General features: G+C 36.8%; 1 protein-coding gene across 2 annotated transcripts; it reads left to right on the top strand.

Annotated features, from left to right (window-relative positions):
* Window positions 1-192: 192 nt before the first annotated feature.
* LOC113056908 (WD repeat-containing protein 35) lies at window positions 193-19,935 on the top strand. 2 transcript variants are annotated; one of them, XM_026223829.1, is made up of 29 exons: window positions 419-442; window positions 650-767; window positions 907-978; window positions 1,075-1,167; window positions 1,300-1,428; window positions 3,631-3,764; window positions 3,934-4,099; window positions 4,179-4,327; window positions 4,917-5,042; window positions 5,120-5,305; window positions 5,428-5,472; window positions 6,494-6,550; window positions 6,665-6,725; window positions 7,306-7,450; window positions 8,609-8,678; window positions 8,987-9,040; window positions 9,122-9,231; window positions 9,354-9,570; window positions 10,060-10,140; window positions 10,438-10,574; window positions 12,078-12,281; window positions 14,856-15,002; window positions 15,269-15,401; window positions 15,533-15,643; window positions 16,751-16,915; window positions 17,079-17,219; window positions 17,473-17,629; window positions 18,381-18,621; window positions 19,672-19,935. In XM_026223829.1, the coding sequence occupies exons 1-29, from the start codon at window positions 419-421 to the stop codon at window positions 19,820-19,822; spliced, it is 3,624 nt and encodes a 1,207-aa protein (XP_026079614.1). In that variant the 3' UTR covers window positions 19,823-19,935. The 2 variants fall into 2 exon arrangements, with proteins under 2 accessions (XP_026079615.1, XP_026079614.1); XM_026223830.1 differs by lacking the exon at window positions 6,494-6,550 and having other exon boundaries at window positions 193-442; window positions 19,672-19,822.
* The last annotated feature ends 1,125 nt before the right edge of the window (window positions 19,936-21,060 follow it).

Here is a 21,060-nt window from a genome sequence, read left to right as displayed (position 1 = left end):
TTTCATGTCAGCTACCTATAATCATAATTATGCCTAAAAATTAATCAAGATAATTTTAGAATTTATTAGGAATTCATAAAAAAATTTTGTTATTACAAAGGATTCAGTTAAAAATGTTTCATGATGAGTAGAGAATTAGAACTACAAATACCATGAACGCCTTAACCAAACATCATTTCCGGGTTTCGGTTACCTAGAAACCAAGCAAACCGTTTTACAGCAGCGTACATGCATGGAACATAGACCGATAATTCAAATGCCTTGAAGAACGGGTTTATGAAACATTTTATTTAAAAGAAGACAACGGTGAAATCCAAAACAGTCATCGGGACCAAACAACTTTTAGCACTCCCCTAAACACCTAGAGAAATTTGTTTCATAACGCTGAGGCAGGCTAGCAAGCTAAGCTAAAGCAAAGATGTTTATTTATCTCAGTAAGAAGGTAACGTGAAATATTGCATCGTAACTATTAATTTACTGCTAGCATTATAAAAATATTACTGCTGTATTAATATTTTTCTCTGATTGAACGCGTGATTGTTTTAAGGGTTTGCTGTTAGTAATTTTCATTCGTTTTAATCATAATGATAGCTGCTTCTGCGTATACAATTTGTTTATCAGGGCCGTTGGCTTTGTTGTGTGTTCTCAGATTGCGATTCCAAACAATACCGTTTTAAAGTGTGTGTCTTGGAACAAAGACCAAGGTTTCATCGCATGCGGAGGAGAGGATGGCCTTTTAAAAGTTCTCAAACTTGAGACTTATACAGGTGAGAACCTGAACTGCCAGTACTTCTACATGTACAGACAAAATATGAACACCAATGTGAATGATTAACTTCTATATATTAAAAATAGGACTTTGAACGAAATCCATCAATCAACCAAAAGTACATTTATTTTTCTTAGATGATGCCAAACTGAAAGGCTTGGCAGCTCCCAGCAACCTCTCTATGAATCAGACACTGGAGGGACACAGTGGTAAGAAAGATAGAGGAGATGTGTCAGCTCAATGTCTGTGTGTTTGTTTTAGTTTCTGTGTGTTCTTACTCTCTGAGTTTTAATTTTGCTATGCAGGTGCAGTTCAGGTTGTGACTTGGAATGAACAATACCAGAAACTGACCACCAGTGACCAGAATGGGCTCATTATTGTCTGGATGCTTTACAAAGGTAAACATCATATAAACCATAGATATATAACTATAAACCATATAGAAAATACAGTAATATATGATGAATATAAAACTCCAGCCAATACACTTGTGTGACACATTTTGTTTTGTAATTTTGTGTGTCAAACAGGTTCATGGTATGAAGAAATGATTAATAACAGGAATAAATCTGTGGTGAGGAGCATGAGCTGGAATGCTGATGGTCTGAAGATCTGTATTGTGTATGAGGACGGTGCTGTGATTGTGGGCTCGGTGGATGGTGAGCACAGGACTGTTTTAATTATAATTATTATTCATTTTCTTATTTTTAAGTCAAAACACTACGGCAAATCATTTTTTGTACACTGGACACATTTGTGATTTTGTATTTTTTGGGTTTCATATGATTTTAAGAACAGTGAAAAGAAAACATCCAAAATAAACTTTACATGAAAAAAGATTTACATGCAATATATTCATTTGTGTATGTAGATTTCAATTGCACTACATATCTTTAAATGCCATTGTCTCAAAATATTTTTTTTTCTACTGCACTGAGCCAGAAATCTCAACTTCAGTAGCAGTCACATATGTTTACATTTACATTTAGTCATTTAGCAGACTCTTTTATCCAAAGCGACTTACAAATGAGAACAATGTAAGCAATCAAAATCAACAAAAGTGCAATGATATACAAGTGCTATAACAAGTCTCAGTCAGCTTAAGGCAGTACACATAGCAAGGGCTTTTTTTTTTTTTTTTTTTAAATATAATGAATACAAAGAAAACAGATAGAATAGAAGAAGAATAGAGCAAGCTAGTGTTAGAGGTATTTTTTTTGTTGTTGCTGTTTTTAATTGTATAATAGATGAAAATAAAACAGCTAGAAAACAAAAAGATTAATTGTAATGGTTTGGTAGAACTGGCTGGAAGACCTGCAAAGAGAGCATTGCAATAGTCCAGCCTGGACAGAACAAGAGCTTGGACAAGGAGTTGTGCAGCATGTTCCAAAAGAAAAGGCCTTATCCTCTTTATGTTGAATAAAGCAAATCTGCAGGACCGGACAGTTTTAGCAATGTGGTCTGAGAAAGTCAGCCGATAATCAGTCACAACTCCAGGGTTTCTGGCTGTTTTTGAAGGAGTTATGGTTGATGTGCATAACTGGATGGTGAAATTGTGACGAAACAATGGGTTTACTGGAACCACAAGCAGTTCTGTCTTAGCAAGGTTGAGTTGAGGTGATGGTCCTTCATCCAGCAAGAAATGTCTGTTAGACAAGCTGAGATGCGAGTAGCTACCGTTGGATCATCAGATGGAATGAGAGGTAGAGTTGAGTGTCATTAGCATAGCAGTGGTATGAAAAGCCTTGTTTCTAAATGACAGAACCTAATGATGCCATGTAGACATAGAAGAGAAGGGGTCCAAGAACTGAGCCCTGGGGCACCCCAGTAATTGGACACCTCACCATTCCAAGATACTTTGAAGGACCTATCTGATTGGTAGAACTCAAACTGGAGTGCGGTTCCTAAGATGCCCTTTGCCAATATGGTTGACAGGAGGATCTGTTGGTTAACCGTATCAAAAGAAGCTGACAGATCAAGCAAGAATGAGTATTGATGATTTTAAATACAGTTTTGCCAGTCTTAAGACTTCAACAACTGAGAGCAAGGTTGAATGTCCACTTCTGAAGCCAGATTGGTTGGTGTCAAGGAGTTTGTTCTATGTGAGAAAGAGAGAGACTTGGTTGAACACAGCTCGTTCAAGTGTTTTAGCAATGAAGGAAGAAGGGAAACTAGTCTGTAGCTCTCTAAAAGAGATGGGTTGAGGGTGGGTTTCTTAAGTAGTGGGGTTATATGATCCTGTCTAAATGTTGAGGGAATACATACACTAGATTATACTCTGAAGTTTTATAAAGAGAGGTTTGTTTATATATAATTGTTTTTTAATGCAACGTTTCATTCTAAAAAGACATTAATTCCTTAATTATTTTTCTGGCTGTTGACTGTATTTTTTATTTTTTTATTAAGGAATGATGAAAATAGATATACAAAATAAAATAAGGTAACTCTTACATGTCAACAAAATCAAACAAGAATTTTAAACCTGGCTTGTCCAATGTTAAGAGTTCTGTCCTAGAAATACATACAAATTAGAACATATTTAAATTGACAGTTTATAATTAACATATACAAACATAACAGTTAAGAAAACTTGTCATCCATATTATGTTATTTTTAATGTAATAAACTGGTGAAGTGTGGTGACATCTATTCATTATTTTACCCTGTTCACCTGGTGTTTTACTTTTTTTATATTTGATTGTAATATAAAATTATTTTCTTATTTATTAAAAAGCAACAAATCCATCAAGATATAGGTGTTTGTTGTTTTATTATATAGTTTTGACTTTTCATGCTTGTAAATTGTATTAGTGTGAATATAAAGGTGTGTGTGTGTGTGTGTTTGTTTTGTGATCTTGCAGGTAACAGGATCTGGGGTAAAGAACTTAAGGGTACCCAGTTGGCACATGTGGCCTGGTCTCCAGACAGTAAGATCCTGCTGTTTGGGATGGCCAATGGAGAGATCCACATCTACGACAACCAGGGAAACTTCATTGTGAGTGCTGAGACACTGGAAACACTCTCTGTTCATCATTGTGTTTTTATTCAGCTACTTTTACTAGTTTTCCTCTGGGGTCCTGAGTTTTTCAATATTATCCAGTCAGTTTGAGTAGTACTGCTATTCAAAACACAAATTTGCTCTTATTGTGTGTGTTTATGCCCAGATGAAGATGACCATGAGTTGTTTGGCCAATGCAACAGGTGCCCTCAGCATATCAGGTATTCACTGGTACCCCGGCACAGAGGGGTATCTGGAGCCAGACTGTCCCTGCCTAGCTGTTTGCTTCACTAACGGGCACTGCCAAGTGATGAGGCACGAGAGTGATGAAAGTGAGTTTATGCATCCTTTATGTCTCTTTGTGCATACTAAGTGACATTCATTCAGACCTGTGTGTGCGTATGTGTGAAGGTCCTGTGATCATCGAGACGGGTATGTGGCATGTGGCCAGTATCCAGTGGAATCACTGTGGCAGTGTTCTAGCTATAGCAGGATCACTCAGAAACAGCGGAGCAGAGAAAGACATAAATGCTGTTCAGTTCTACACACCGTTTGGAGAGGCGAGTACTGATCACACACATGCTTCATACAGACATATTTCAGGTTCTACAAAAGATAATATATCTTGTCATAAACAATTGTTCACTAAGACTTTTGTCATGTTTTTGAAAAAGTCTCTTAAAAGTATAGTAAAATAAGCAATATTTTGAAAGATTATTACAAATATGAATAACCTGTTTTCTATTTTAATTTATTTTACAATGAAATGTATTCCTGTCATGGCAACGCTGCATTATTGGAAGCTGTCGCTCCAGTCCTCAGTGTCACATGATCCTTCAGAAATAATTTAATATGTTGATTTGTTGCTCAAGAAACATTTTTTATTATTATCAATGTTAAAACAATTTCCACTTTATTTTTTGTGGAAACTGTGATACCCTTATTGATGACTAGTTCAAAAGAACTGCATTTATTTGAGATACAAATAGAAATATGTTGTAACAATATAAATGTCTTTATTGTATTTTTTGATCAATTTAATGCATTCTTTCTGATTAAAAGTATTATTTCCTTAAACTAAAAAAAATCAAACTCATCCCAAACTTGTTACTGCTGATGCACTTATATCTGATGTCATCACGTGTCTAGCACTTACGGACTCTGAAGGTTCCGGGCAAGCAGATGACTGCTGTATCATGGGAAGGTGGAGGACTACGAATTGGCCTAGCTGTAGATTCTTACATTTATTTTGCTAACATTCGGCCAGATTACAAGGTAATTTAGCTGGAAATAATGGCTATAAAATATTTTTTCCCCGCTCTCTGAGATAACATCTTACTCTGTTTCTGTAGTGGGGTTACTGCAGTAACACAGTGGTGTATGCATACACACGGCCTGATAGACTGGAGTACAGTGTGGTGTTCTGGGACACTAAGAATAATGAGAAGTTTGTGAAATACGTCAAGAGTCTCATGTCCATCACCACATGTGGAGATTTTTGCATTTTGGCCACCAAAGCAGACGACACACATCCACAGGTACTAAAACGGGGATCTGTTCAGCTTTTTTCTGATGAAGAGGGATATTGTAAGTAAGAATATTGTTTTACATCAAATCAAAAGTCATATCTGTTACATATCTTTTTTTATTTATTTTTCAGGAGGACACTGAGACTGAGGCTGGATCAGCTACTGGATCAGCTACGGTAAAGACACCTCTTATATCCCAATGTAGTTAAAAAACAATGAAATATTTCCATATGTATCTGATCACAGATACCAGAAAGTAACAGACAGGAGAGGTTTAAAGGGATACTCCACCCCAAAATGAAATCTTTGTCATTAGTGACGTTCCAAACCCATCAAAGCTTTGTTCATCTTCGGATCACAATTTAAGATATTTTGGATGAAAACCGGAAGGCTTGTGACTGTCCCATAGACTGCCAAGTAAGTTACACTGTCACAGTCCAGAAAAGTATGAAGAGCATCGTCATAAATAGTCCATCTGCCATAAGTGGTTCAACTGTAACATTATAAAGCAAGGAGAATACTTTTTGTACACGAATAAAACAAAAATAACGACTTTATTCAACAGTCCTTTGTTAACAGTCTCCTCTGTATCTCTCCACATCACTCAAACTGCCACCACAAGGATGCGCTGTTTCTATGTGTATTTATGCTTTTATTTGAAAGAAAACAGCACATCCTTGTGTGCGGCTGACACAAGAGCATATGCAGTTTGATTGATGTGGCTTCATAATGTAACGGTTGAACCACTGATGGTAGACGGACTATTCTGACAATGTCTTTCATAGTTTTCTGGACCGTGACAGTGTAATTTACTTGGCAGTCTATGGGACAGTCACAAGCCTCCTGGTTTTCATCTAAAATATCGTGTTCCGAAGACGAATAAAGCTTTTATGGGTTTGGAACGACATGGTTTTTATTAAGTGATTAATGACAAAATGTTCATTTTGGAGTGGAGTATCCCTTTTACAGTAATGCATGACTGTAGCTGTTTTCTTAGACCATGAGAAACCTGATCAAACTTACAGATGTGACTGTATCATGACATTTTACAAAGTAAGAACTAAACAACTAACAACTCTGAACCAGATCTAAATTTAGTAGGACAGAGGACAGTGGAAAGATGATGTAATGTAGAATTTAATTATGCTAAACCTGAGAAAGCTGTTCTTAAGCACCAGATGCAACACTTTACCACAGGCATTTAATGAGCTGTCCAATCAAAACACCTCAAAGGATCGGTCTAAGAGGAGAAAGGTATTATGAACATCAGCAAAAAAAAAACAAAAAAACTTTCAGATATTTCCGTAATGCTGTTTTAGGAAGTGTATCCATGTAGTAAAGAGATGCCTGTCTATCCTTTGTTCACAGTATGCTCTGGTGTTGTGTAACTCCATTGGAACACCACAGGACTCTAAATATATTGACATCGGTGGGTAAAAGAGTTTTTACTATTTCTATATGGAAGGGATCATGCAGATTCAGAAGTTCATTATTGCAAAATAAACTCTAAGCAAGGGTTATGAAGACCCAGAAGCAAATAAATATATAAATGCACAACTTAGCTTAAACAAACTTAAACAGTATGAAAGCTGCGGTGGGAATCCCGGCTCCTTTCCTGCCACTCCCATAGGTATCCCGCTAAATTCCTCTCCTGGTTGAGAGAGCAGATCTGTTCCAGAGATTCAGCCTGATCTTTCTGAACAGATTTCAGAGTCGGAACAGCAACACACAACAGAATCTGTAGTTATTCATAGAAAAACATATTTTTATGCGAAATCTGTCTTTGAATCCTGCTCTGAATAAAGGTTGTGTGATTTTCAACAGCCTTTTGAAATCGCACAAACCTTCAACAGATAGCTTTGATGTTTAGATAAGCTAATGTCACCTGTTTGTTTGTTTTTAAATAATGATGTAACTGTAATTTCTCATTCTTCACTTTCCACAGAGTGAAATTAATACATTCTATCTGTTCCTTCACAATTTTTGTTACTCTCTGTTTGCTGATACAGACCCTCTGTTTGTCACTATGACGAAGACTCACGTGATTGCTGCATCTAAGGAAGCATTTTATGTTTGGCAGTATCGTGTTGCTAAGAAACTCACTGCTCTTGAAATCAACCAGGTCGCCAAGACAAGAAAGGAAGGTCGAGAGAGGTGAGGGTCAAAGGTCACCAGTAGTGGGTCACCAGTGCTTAGAGAGGGATTTAAAGGGATAGTTCAACCCAAAATAAAAAATTCTGTCATTAATTACTCACCTTCATGTTGTTCCAAGCCTTAAAATATTTTTTGTTGAAATCTGCACTTTTATCATCTTTTACAATTTAAAGTTTAGTGTTGGTAAGATTTTCATGAATTTGAATCTCTTATGCTCACAAAGGCTGCATTTATTTGATCAGAAAGATGAAATGTATTATTGCAATTTATAATAATATTTAAATATATATATTTTTATCCCAGTGAATTTTCTTCATCAATACCCTAGTTTTGACTCATGATTCTTCAGAAATCATTTTTTCAACGTATTATCAGTGTTAGATTGTTTTTAACATTGATGATAATAAGAACTGTTTTTGCACTGCTTAATACACTATTTTTTGTGGAGACTGTGATTAATTTTTCCAGGAATTTTTGGTGAATAGAAATCTTGCTATAAACATAATGCCTCTATAAAAACATATAATAATACAGGTTTTTTTCCCCACTTTTGATCAATTTAATGCATGCTCAATGAATGTATTAATTAATTTCAATTTTTACTTTGCCTGCCATTCAGCATTGTCAGTCAGCAACAAATACACAAGTATTAAATGCAGTAATCATTTTATTTTTTGCTAAGTATACAAGGAGGACATAGTGATCATGTCATAATTTAAAAAAAAAAAAAGAAAATTTTACTTTTGTTTTAAGAACATATTAACTAATATTAAGATTTATTTCAGAATTTGTTGTACATGCTTTGTCCCATGTCTCAGTCTCAGTGGCTGAATGAAAAAAGCAGCTCTGTGTAATACGTAAGCTTTCATCAGATGAAGTGATGTTCCTTATTGTGGCGTACAGTCTGTGGGCAGTCTGTCTGCCTGTCTGTCTCTCGGGATAGTGTGAGGGTGTGCTCGCTGACGGCAGCACTTGAAAAAGTTCTGTTCAAGGCTGTGTGATGAAATCCTGCGACCCACACTCTGGAACGGGACCCAGTGTTCTGTTTCCCTTCAACATGATAGAAATACACTAAGGCGTTGCCTCTCTTGCTTATTCTTCCTCACTTTACCTGCACACTGTCTCTTTTCACTCTGTCTTGCTGACTCTTTTCTCTAGGGTTTATCACATCGATGACAGTCCAAGCGGAACATCAGATGGGACACTGAACTTTGCCAAAGCCTTCACAGTGAGTACACTCAGCACAGACACTTACATGTGGCTCTATTAGCCTCTCGTGAGAGGATTAGTGGGAAAAACTGTCATAGAACACTGCTCCGCTAGTCTGCTTATGAATTATTTCATAGTTGTGCTATGTTTTCCTTGATCCACACATTTTTATGTGACATGGTTCACATAAGACGCTTCTAAGTGATCCAGTTGTCATCTAAACTTGTATTTACAATAAGTATGGAGGCTGCAGTCTACTTTTTCATATGACTGCCCTGAGAAAATTGTCATGACAGTGAGATGTTTTTGTTTGTTTGTTTGTTTCAGGCCACAAGAGATCCGATCTGCTGCATTACAGCATCAGACAGAGTGCTTCTAGTGGTACGTCTGATTTACACAAGGACACATGCTTTTTCATCACAAAGTTTCTGCGTTATTTATATGAGGTTGTGATGTCTGCAGGGCCGTGAGTCTGGTATCCTACAGAGATACAGCCTGCCCAACATCACCCTCCTGCAGAAATATTCCCTGACCTCCAGACCGTATCAGCTGTCCCTCAATTGTAACTCCAGGTCTGATTTCTCTCTTTTTTTTGTCTCAGTTTTTATCCAATTGTAATATTAGATCAGACTACTCGCTCGTTTTTCCTGCTTGTATAGCGAGAGTTTGTTTTAAAATAATTGTCTTTTTCTAGCCGGCTGGCTATTATAGACATTACGGGTGTGTTGACGTTTTTGGACGTAGAGACACGGGCTTCGTCAGGGGATGCAGAGGGCGGGTCCACAGCTGGAGATCCATCCAAATTTGAGCGCAAGGATGTCTGGGATATGAAATGGGCTAATGACAACCCAGATCTGTTCTCCATGATGGAGAAAACCAGAATGTATGTCTTTAGAAACCTGGACCCAGAGGTGAGGCATAGAGAAAGAGTTAATTATTCATATATACATATATGTTGAGTGTTGTGGCTAGAAAGAGTGATAGTTTTGTCAGAGCTAATGCACTTTTCAGAAAGTGCAGCCGTTTTCAAACAAACGCACACACACGCACACACACACACACACACACACACACACACACATGCCAGCTTCAGTAAATCACAGAGCACATGGCCTGTAGATCAGACCACCCACTGTAGAGATTCAGCAGAGCTTTTTTCTTCATTCTCAGAAAGAGAGCAGGTAGCTTACGGGTCCAGTTCACACATTATAAGCAATATTCACACAAATATTATATATATATATATATATATATATATATATATATATATATATAATCATAATTAATCAGTTTTAACTTCCATACAACAAATTCTGTTACTTCAGTTGTTTTAATTTGCAGCGGTATTAGTGGGAACATTCTCCTGACAAGTTCTTATGTGTGTTGTGTTTTGAACACAGGAACCGATTCAAACGTCTGGCTTCATCTGCCACTTTGAGGATCTGGAGATCAAATCTGTTCTTCTGGATGAGATCATGAGGGTTGGTTGGAATATATTGGAATAATTCGTAGCTGAGTTTGAGTTTGTTTAAAATTATTCAGTGAATTTTTAAATTGAGATTTTCAGGGCTGAAAAATAACATAATCGTATATTGGAAATGACCAAAATCCTAAAACAAAGCCTATATATATTAGCTGTGCTCTGCTAAATTGTTATAATTTCTATAAAATTATTATTATTATTATCATTAATTTTTAAATGTTATTTACATTTTAATATCTTAATTAAGTTTTGTGAATCCTGAATATAATTTTTTAAAATAATAATAATCTTTCAGGATCCAGAGGTTCCAAATAAAGATTATTTAATAAACTTCGAGATCCGCTCGCTGAGGGACAGCAGGGCACTTATTGAGAAGGTTGGAATTGAAGATGCTTCTCAGTTTATTGAGGACAATCCCCATCCACGTCTCTGGTGAGGCACACACTCATTCCACACAATAAATGGGGCGGTTTGGTTAATTTATTCAAGCAAACCTGCATACGGAAAGAGGAATACATGAATGAAAGCATAGGCATAGGCAGTACGGAACAGTGTGTCAAAACATACTGTGTGGGTTTGTGTATTTGTGTATGTGTTTAGCAGGACTGTGTTTGTTTTAGATTTTAGAGATTTAAGAGTTTGCAACTTGGCAATGTGTGCGTTTCCTGGAAGTGGAAAGTATGTGGTCCAAATTTATACTCTGAATGAATTGTGAGCTACAGTTTTATGATCTGAATGATGATCCTGGCACTGGCAGGACAAAATGAAACCAATAAGACAGCACACTTCTGGTTCCTGGAGAGCTTTGTCTTTCAGTATCTGTCTGGCCATTTAAGAAAGGGAAACCCGGATAGAGTGGAATCAAATAAATTAACGTAAACAGGCACGTTACTGTGTAATTATTTATGGTTTTCTAAGACTGTGATGAAAGAGAGAATGATGTTACCTGTAGTCATAAAGCAAAGCAGTCTTGGAGTGGCTCTATTGATTTAACAAACCACTGGAGTTTTAGTGGCTCTGTCAGTTCTCACAGCACAAGGAGGAATTTCAGATCGGACTCTTGCTACACAAGCAGGGAGGTAAACCCAGAGATCTAACATACATTGACTGGACTCTTCACAGTTTTACCAGTTGTTGAATAATTTAGAAGTGGATCTCTCAAAACTAGTTAAGGCCACATCCAGATCACGTTTAACCCCATAATCTAGAAAAAATATCAATAAATGACTGTATCTTGCTAAAATCATATTAATTATATTGAAGTCTTTTTTTGTTTATTAGTATTTGCTATGCTGTCTCTAATCTACATGTTTAAATATAGGTTTCTTTTCTCTTTCTTTGATTTTGGAGTAAAAAGGAAAAGTAGATTCACCTTTTAGTGCATTGTCAAGGGAGTTGCTGTTAATACTGTCAGACGGGAACTGGAGAAGGAATCCTACAGGAATATGGTGTAAAGAAAAAAAGAGCTGTGTCAGCTCTCTCTTTCAGTTTGGGTGTGTTTGCTTTAATACGAGCGTGAGAGCTCAAAGGCTCTGTTGTTTGATTTTACTCATCCTTAACATGCCAACATGTCAGAGGTCAAAGGTTTTCTTAGCTTTCCATGAGTGCATGCAAAGATCCTGGACACAGTCACTTCACAATCCTTGGTCACTTTTTGTGGTTCAGTTCTCTAAAACTGTCCAGGGTGTCATCAGTCAAACAGATTTAACTAAATGCAGCTGAAACATTATCAGTGTCATTTTGTTAATGTCCAGATTTGTCTTTGTTGAGATCAAATATGATCCAAATACTCTGATCAAATAATTTTGTTAGTGCTAGTGTATCATATACTAGATGCCATGTAATCTCAAATACGGGAGTTAGTGTGAAGTTTTCAGACCTCCAGTATTTGACGGTTGAACATTCAGTCAGTTGTATCTGTGCATGCACTTCCAGGCGTCTGTTGGCAGAAGCAGCACTGCAGAAGCTGGATTTGAAGATGGCTGAACAGGCGTTTGTGCGCTGTAGAGACTACCAGGGCATTGAATTTGTCAAGAGACTGAGCAACCTACAAAGTGAAGCCATGAAACAAGCCGAGGTAGCTGCTTACTTTAGCAGGTTTGAGGAGGCAGAGAGGATGTACCTGGACATGGACCGCAGGTACACACAGACATATGCATGCTGTCATACACAAACCTCGAGGAGATTCATATCCTGTGCGAAATCTGTGTAGACAAGAACACTTCACTTAAAAAATAGCACTGTTAAATTAATTTGGTTGAATTGTGTTGCTGTTAACTAAAACTACTGTTTCAAAAATAGAAAGAATACATACATATAAAATTAAAAGCTTAATTTTTAATTTGCTAAAGCTAAAACTGAAAAATAAATTGAAGATGAATAATAAAATATTAAAAAAGAAACTAATAAAAATAACAAAAGCACATAATGACATTGCTAAAACTGAAAAACTAATTTAAGGGGGGGGGGGTGAAATGCTATTTCATGCATACTGAGTTTTTTACACTGTTAAAGAGTTGGAATCCCATGCTAAACATGGACAAAGTTTCAAAAATTAAGTTGTACGTTTGAAGGAGTATTTTTTCCCCTAAAATACTCCTTCCGGTTTGTCACAAGTTTCGGAAAGTTTTTTTCGAGTATGGGTCTGTGTGACGTTAGATGGAGCAGAATTTTCTTATATGGGTCTTAAGGGCACTTCTGCCGGAAGAGTGCGCGCTCCCGTATAGCAGAGCACTGAGTGAGAGCACAGACATTCATTCACTGATCAGAGCGAGAGCGTTGCGAAATGTCACAAAAGAAGTGTGTTTTTGGTTGCCAGGGCAAGACAACCCTGCACAGATTACCAAAAGAGAAACAGCATTAAGGGACCAGTGGATGGAGTTTATTTTTACAGAGCATCAACGGAGTTGTGCAAGTGTTTTTGTTTGTTCCCTGCATTTCGAAGATGCTTGTTCACAAGGCCCAGTTTGACCCATGGATTTGCACATCGTTTATTTCTTAAGGATAATGCAGTCCCAACGAAAAAGGGTCACGATCGTGTGTTGAAACCGCAGGCGGTGAGTAAAACTGCTTCAAATATCTCTGTGTTGTTAACTTAGCTATCGGCGCGTAAGCACATCAAGTAAACAACATGCGATGTTGTCATCAAACTGCACTTTCCACATTTACAGCTTAAAAAAAAAAAGACGACATAAAGTGGAACTTAGTCATTTTCCAAAACTGCTAAGCAAATATATACAGTTTCAGTACATACCACATAGAGACGTCGTTGCTGATGCTGCTCTTGTTAAATTTCAGCCTCTGGATCTGATTCTGGATCATAAATATACATCTGAATCTGACTGTTAGCCATGGTTTGTTTTGGATGTTTTTTTCCTCACGGTAATGTCACAGCTTCCAAACGCTCTCAAGGCAAAAGCTTACTCGCGCTCGTGATTCTTTAGCTCCGCCCACACGTCACGCCTCCAGCCGGTCGTGTTTTTCCAGGAAAAATCGGTACAGACTATATTTCTCTTATGAATATAATAAAACTAAAGACTTTTTGGAGTTATGAAGGATGCAGTACTACTCTATAGGTACTCAAGATTAACAGGATATTGAGTGAAAATGAGCATTTCACCCCCCCTTTAAAATATTCAGAAATATAATAGTTTATAAATAGTAACACTGAAAATATAAGACTGAGCAGGATTCAAATTAACAAGCACCACATGCTACACATTCAGTGTTCACCTCACTAAAACTACATGCTTTGGTAAAGTCTCTACTTTAACACTGTTTTACAAATGTTACAAATGTCCTTGATTATGATTGGTTGAGCCGTGTTCGAAGCTGTTGTAAATTACTCTATAGCTGAGTCCGAAAGCTCTAAAGGCAGCATTCCAAGGCAGGAAGGCATCAAGGCATGTCCGAATACAGATTCTGCTTTACTTCCTGTCTCTGGAGGTATTTTCTTCTGATCGAATTTTGAAGGCAGCATAGATGTATCCTTCACTGCCATTGTTACCCCTCAATCCTTTGTGCAAAAGTGCTTCCCTCAAAGTCATTGCCTCATATGGAAGCAGCAAGTAAGCTACCCAAGTTTTCAGATACAGCCTATGAACATACACCTTTGGTTACATCTGTGTGTTGCTCAGCTACCACTTTGTTGCAACCACAACTGTTTCTGAGGAACTACATTGTTTGGCGGAAGAATAATGTTTTTATTAATATCATTACATTTTATTTGCTTTGTTTTATTTTTTGAAACCTTGCTACATATATGGAATAACTGTTTTATGAAAGCAATAAGTCATGTGAAGCTGTGGTTTACACTGAATTTATAATAGCTAAGGGGGTTTTCACAATGCTGTTATAAATTCACTGTAAACTACGGCTTCTTGGGGCTTATTGATTTATTCTACATTATATACTTTTTTTATAAAAAATTTTACCAAACAAAGCAATTAATATTTCTTCTGGCATACAACAAGAAATTACCATATTTTAATTTAACTGAGTACTAAATTAGATAAAGTACAGGGATGGATGATTTTTAGATTGGGAAAAAAAACACACTCAAATTAATTTCCAAAAGTGTCTCTGGTTTGGATCTGTATTTTTTTTTTTTTAATGCGGTTATGGCCAACATTTTAATTAACTAAATTGAAAAAAGCAACAGAAATCAATTTATTTTGAATGCTCATCTTTCATCTTTCTCCCTCTGGTCTCTAGGGATTTGGCAATAGGTTTGCGTATAAAGCTCGGTGACTGGTTCAGGGTTCTGCAGTTGTTAAAGACCGGATCAGGTGACTCTGATGATGCTCTTCTGGAGCAGGCCTACAACGCCATTGGAGACTATTTTGCAGACAGACAGAAATGGTAGGCTGTTTAAGTGCGGCTATGCATAAGTGTTTATAAATGTGTGTGTGTGTGTGTGTGTGTGTGTGTCAAAAGCCACACAACTGAACTGTAAGTAAAATCTGTTTCAGTGTAAAACACTTATTTAGGCATAAGCCATTAAACCAAAAGGTCTTTAAGATAAGTAAATTCATTTCAGTGTGTCCAAATTTTTGACTGTTTTCTTTTACTTGATAAATTGTATTATTTGCATGTTGACAGACATTGGAAGTGTGTGTGTTCCACAGGTTGAATGCAGTACAGTATTACCTTCAGGGTCGTAATCAGGAGCGTCTGGCTGAATGTTATTATATGCTGGAGGACTATGATGGTCTGGAGAGACTTGCAAACTCGCTACCAGAAAACCATAAACTGCTACCAGTGGGTGCTTTCTCTTCTCTCTCTCTCTCTCTCTCTCTCTCTCTTTCCAATTCTTTCAAAACAGACCAAGCAGTACTGTTTGGTTCAGGTTGTGTTAATGGCTTGACCTGTGCTTTATTGTGTGTGTGTAGGACATTGGCCAGATGTTTGTTACCGTGGGAATGTGTGAGCAGGCCGTCAGTGCATTTCTGAAATGTAACCAGCCCAAAGCAGCTGTGGATGCCTGTGTGCATCTAAACCAGGTGAGGGTTTATACACCACTTGTTGTATGGATTTGATATGATATGAATGTTATAGGTATAATGTGTTAATAATATATTAACCCTCTCAAGGCAGACGTTGCTGATTTGCAACAGTTAAAAACTAAAAACCTTATTACTCCAGATACATATTTTATGTATCTGGAGTACTAAAAATTTGACTAAAGGTTACTAAAGTTACTAAGTTACTAAAACTTAATTTGAGCCTGAGAGGGTTACTCGTATCAATTATATTAATATTACAGTCTGCAAGGGCTGTCAGTTGATTTAAAAAAGTAATTCTGATGAATCTGTTCATTGTAGTTAAAGTATCTGTATCCTTTTTAACAAGAAAAAAAATAAAGACACTGAGCAAAGATAAAGACAAAGAACATCAGTACTCAGTACTCAGAATATATATTTCTCACATCTAAGCAGAAAATAATATTAAATAATATAGTAATTTTCTGGATACTTTTATAGATTAATTCATACATATATTTATCTAAGAGGTTTATCTAAGAGTCATGCTTGCAGGTGAAATTTAAGATTTTTTTAGTCTCATAAATTAATTTGATTTGATTTGCATAAAGCTTTTCATTTGTTAAACTTCTCTGGATATCATTTCTAAATAAATTTTTCAATAAAGAAGGTATTTTCTCCAACAAGTACTGATCTGAAAAACAACTCACAGACACACACTTGTGCTGTTTCTTTTGTAAAATTTATGATCAGTCTTTAGAAATCACACAATGAATGAAATAATTATTATCCGATATCTGCGTTAAAGACTTTGACAGCCCTATTTAATATGCATTTCTCAAAAGAACTCTTTCTCCCTCTCTTCACTGAATGCATTCTGACTCATTGCCTTTTCTTTGGCTTTTTTTGGGCCATTTAGAGATAATGATGCTTCTGTCATTAGTTTAAATGAGAGGTTCAGAGAGATCACAGTGCTCATCATCAGTTCTACTCAAAGATCCAGATGCAGCTATAACGTCATCACTCTCATCTGCTCCTGAAACCTGTCTGTGACGAATGTTTAGATGTTTGATGATGGTAAAAAATATACAACAGCATAAATACATTTCAATTGTGTGCACATTTCAGTGGAACAAAGCTGTTGAACTTGCCAAAGACCACAGTATGAAGGAAATTGGCCCTCTGCTGTCCAAATACGCCTCGCATCTGCTGGAGAAAAACAAAACTCTAGAGGCCGTAGAGCTCTACAGAAAAGCCCATCACTTCCTGGATGCTGCCAAACTCATGTTTAAGGTATGTTAGTATCAGTTTGTGTAAAAAAAACATTGTCAATTGGGATCCTCAGGTTATGAAACTAGTGATGATTGAATTGCAACAATGTACACTCTTCACATTTAAAGCCTGGTTATTTTGTAAATGTTAAATACTTTTAATGACACACTTTATTTCACCTTAGATCGCAGAAGAAGAGGCGAAAAGGAGAACACGACCGCTGCGAGTGAAGAAGTTGTATGTGCTTGCTGCCCTGCTGGTGGAGAACTTCCACACCCAGATCAAAAGTTCACAGCAAAGCAAAATCAAGGGCAAGAAATCCGAGGTACTCAAAGTAGATGTTCTAAACTCTTGTTACCTGTTTCCAGGTGATGGGTGTAGTTTAGATTTAGTACAGGTCTAACCAAGTACAGGTTTATTATCATTTGGGATCTTTGGACAGAGCTGTGGTAGTTGGTAACTGTTGGCGCTGTGGTGTGCAGCTGCAGCCTGACTCAGAGTCCGACAGGAAATCAGTTGTGATAAAGGGCTCATTTACAGCCTAGTGGTGGGTAATTTGTGTGTGTGATTTATTTCAGGCTACCAGTGCATTAGCAGGGCTGTTAGAGGAAGATGAGTCGTCTTCAGACAGCCGTATCCTGGATGACGCCTGGCGTGGGGCAGAGGCCTATCATTTCTTCCTGCTTGCGCAGAGACAGCTATACGAAGGCAAGGTGGACGCAGCCATGAGGACAGGTAACACTTACAACCCCATGCAATAAATAGCATATACACACTTACTATTAGAATATTATTACATTGTTAAGTCAATCAGAGAGGTTTGAATTTTTCAATGATTTCCTGTCTGTATTTTTTGGGTGCAGTATGTTGATATTTACCCAGAATTATACATTTGCAGAAAATTATAATGATCACCGTAATATAATTATCCATAGGTTTCTGTGTGTGTGAGTGTGTGTGTGAGTGAATGCATGCGTGGTATGTCTGGTCTGCGAACATAAAGTGTTAAATCGCTTACCTGAACTGAGAAAACAAACTCAAAGTGAAGTCTTTATAGCATTCAGTCTACACATAGACACTTGCAAAAAACGTTTGCTTACATGAAGGTCTAGACAAGATGTTTAAACCACAGATGACATCATATCCAGGACCACCTGGACAAGAGGTGTGCATGCATGCATGTATGTGTGCGGGTTAATGTCTCTGTCTTTCAGTTAGCAATGTTTTCATGGCATACTAATATTAAAATCTTAAAATTATTTAATAAAAGCTATTTAAGTTAGGGATATATAAAATCTAAAGTATTAATATAAAAATTCTGTAAAAACTGTAAAAACACATATCGCAGCAGTTTAAAATGCTACAAGTGAATTTAGGCACCACAGTATGAAAATGAACTTTCAGTGAGCAGCAGAGGTGTTTCTTATTAAAATCTTGTTCTTCAAATGTGAAGAAATGCAATCATTTCTTTATTTTCTGTTTCCAGCTCTCCATCTCCGTGACTATGAGGATATCATCCCTGCTGTGGAGATTTACTCTCTGCTAGCCATCTGCTCATCTGCCAACTGTGCGTTTGGTACTTGCTCGCGCGCCTTTATTAAGCTGGAGTCTCTGGAAACACTGACTCCAGATCAGAGGCAGCTTTATGAAGACCTGGCCCTGGAGATCTTCACCAAACACAGCCCTCGAGACACCCGGCAAAGCCAGCGAGACAGTCTCACTGATGGGTAAGACAGGAACACAATAGCCAGAAGCACTGGAAACATTCTCAGGCCTCGTTTAACCGATAACTGAGGCGGATCCTTCATTACAGCTGGTAGACAGAGCTGTGAGGTCATAGTGACGCAAGTGTAAAGTAGTGTGAGATGAGTGACGTAAAGATCAGCACGCATGATGTAGACCCGAATCACTGCAGTGTGCCTGGTGATTGGACATTTCCAGACCATTCAAAACATTACATCAGCACAGTTCCTCCTTTAAAGGGTAGTAAAACAGAGGGAAGAGTATTGAATACACTACCATTGAAAAGTTTGGAGACGGTAAGATTTTTTTTGTTTTAGAAAGAAGTTTCTTATCCTTACCAAGGCTACATTTATTTGATAAAAAAAATACAGTATTTTTGTGAAATATTATTTCAGTTGAAAGTATCAGTTTTCTATTAGAATTTATTTTAAAATGTAATTTATTCCTGTGATTGCACAGCTGGTTTTCAGCATCATTACTCCAGTCTTCAGTGTCACATGAGCTTTCAGAAATCATTCAAATATGCTGATTTGGTGCCCAGGTAACATTGCTTATGTTATCAACGTATTTTAGTGGAAACTGTGATATATTTGTTTTTCAGGAGTAGAAAGTTCATGAGAACAGCATTTATTTTAAATAATTTTTGTTACATTAGAAATGCCTTTACTGTCACTTGATGCATCATTGCTGAATAAAAGTATTAATTTCTTAAAAAAAAAAAAATCTTACCGACTCCAAAATTTTCAACAATATTGTATCTTCTTTGTCTCATTGAAGCTGTCCATTATAATTAATTCTTTGCAAACCCCAGAAAGCACATATACGCATCACACACATTTACAGGGGAAAGTTTTCTGGAGTAAAGTTATTTCCAGTAATTAGTAATCAGCACAAAACTTAAATATGAGTCACCGAAATAACTGTCCCAATTATGTTTGTTAAACTAGCATGTGTGATGATGCGTTCCGACTTGATGAATTAATCTCTTTTTCTCTCTCTTTTTTTCTCTCTTTTATCTTTCTTTTCTTTCTCAGGCCAGAGGGCAAGTTGCCTACCTGTATAGTGACAGGAAGAGTGATATCGGAGTTCCAGTTCTGGATGTGCAGTGTGTGTAAGCACTGTGCTGTGGAGCAGGAGATCACACAACACAACTTCTGTCCTCTCTGTCACTCCCCAGTGGGATAGATTTTCCCATCTCTTTCCCAAGCTCAGCTCTTGCTCCATCAAATGTCAGTTTTTTTTTATGTACTGTGGGACACAAACTGCCACAAAAGTAGAAGGCTTATTAATCTGTGTAATTTGGATGTTCAAATTATCATATATATATATATATATATATATATATATATATATATATGGCATTTTCATGTACTTATATAATTACATTATTTTACTTTATCTAACAAAGTTCTGCACAAAACAAAGGCATTTTTATGTGAATCATCACATTCTACCCAATTTGACAATTTAAACAAAAATGAGTTAAACATTTTTCGCAAACATTCGCAAAATTAGGAATTAATAATCTGACTAATAACTGTATGTGTGTATTTGAGACGTTTTTTAGTAAGAAAAAAAATGGATTCAGTGTATTATGTTATTTTGCCATTGATTGAATAGAACACAAATTTGCCTTGCAAACAAAAATAAATGTTCCTATATTTACAAAAAGATAAAGATATTATTAAAAAAAAAATCTCAAATCTCTCAGACGTTGCTGTTCACTTTTGTCAGTAATCTGATTTGAATTGAGAGTTTACATATTTAATTTTAGGCACCTGTTCAGTGAAACCTTTAGAGATAGTATCCGTCGTATGCCACGCAATGCTGCCCTCTGCAGTCGCTCTCGAGAACTGACGCTTCTGACAGTGTATAATGTTACTTATTGCATATGTTTAAAACATTTATAGTGTTTCGCTGAGCATAAGTGACAGTGTTGTTCTTTATTGGACAAGAATATATATATTTTTTCTTTATTAAGTTGAACAACGTATTTAAAAATACATACTGTAAAGAGTAAGATTAAACCGGCGTACTCTTGACGGCCTCTAGAGGGCATCATCTGTCAATTCCTGTCTGCACGTGCGACAGGTGCTGCGTCAGGGAGAAATACTTTGACCGAAGAAAGTGAATGTGTTGACAAACCACTCGCTCTTTACATGGTATGATAACTTAACATTCTTTAACGTAACTGCAGTATCCTCCGTCGATGATGACATTCGCTTTTATTAAAATTACACACATGATGCTCTTAAAAGTTTGAGGGAAAAGAATCGTTGCTGCTTTTAAGTAGGCTATATTTCTTTTATTTTCACAAAATCCATCCGACCTCTGCTTTCTTCCTAAGCAGTAACTCCAGGGATCTATAATCTCAGTCTTTTATTAGTTTTCTAATCCTTTAACTGGTCTTCACGGGTGGTCAA

The sequence above is a fragment of the Carassius auratus genome, chromosome 38 (genome assembly GCF_003368295.1).
Source record: "Carassius auratus strain Wakin chromosome 38, ASM336829v1, whole genome shotgun sequence".
Taxonomy (NCBI): Eukaryota; Metazoa; Chordata; class Actinopteri; order Cypriniformes; family Cyprinidae; genus Carassius; species Carassius auratus.
The sequence above is the reverse complement of the archived record's forward strand: the minus strand, read 5'-3'. Positions and strand labels throughout refer to the sequence as shown.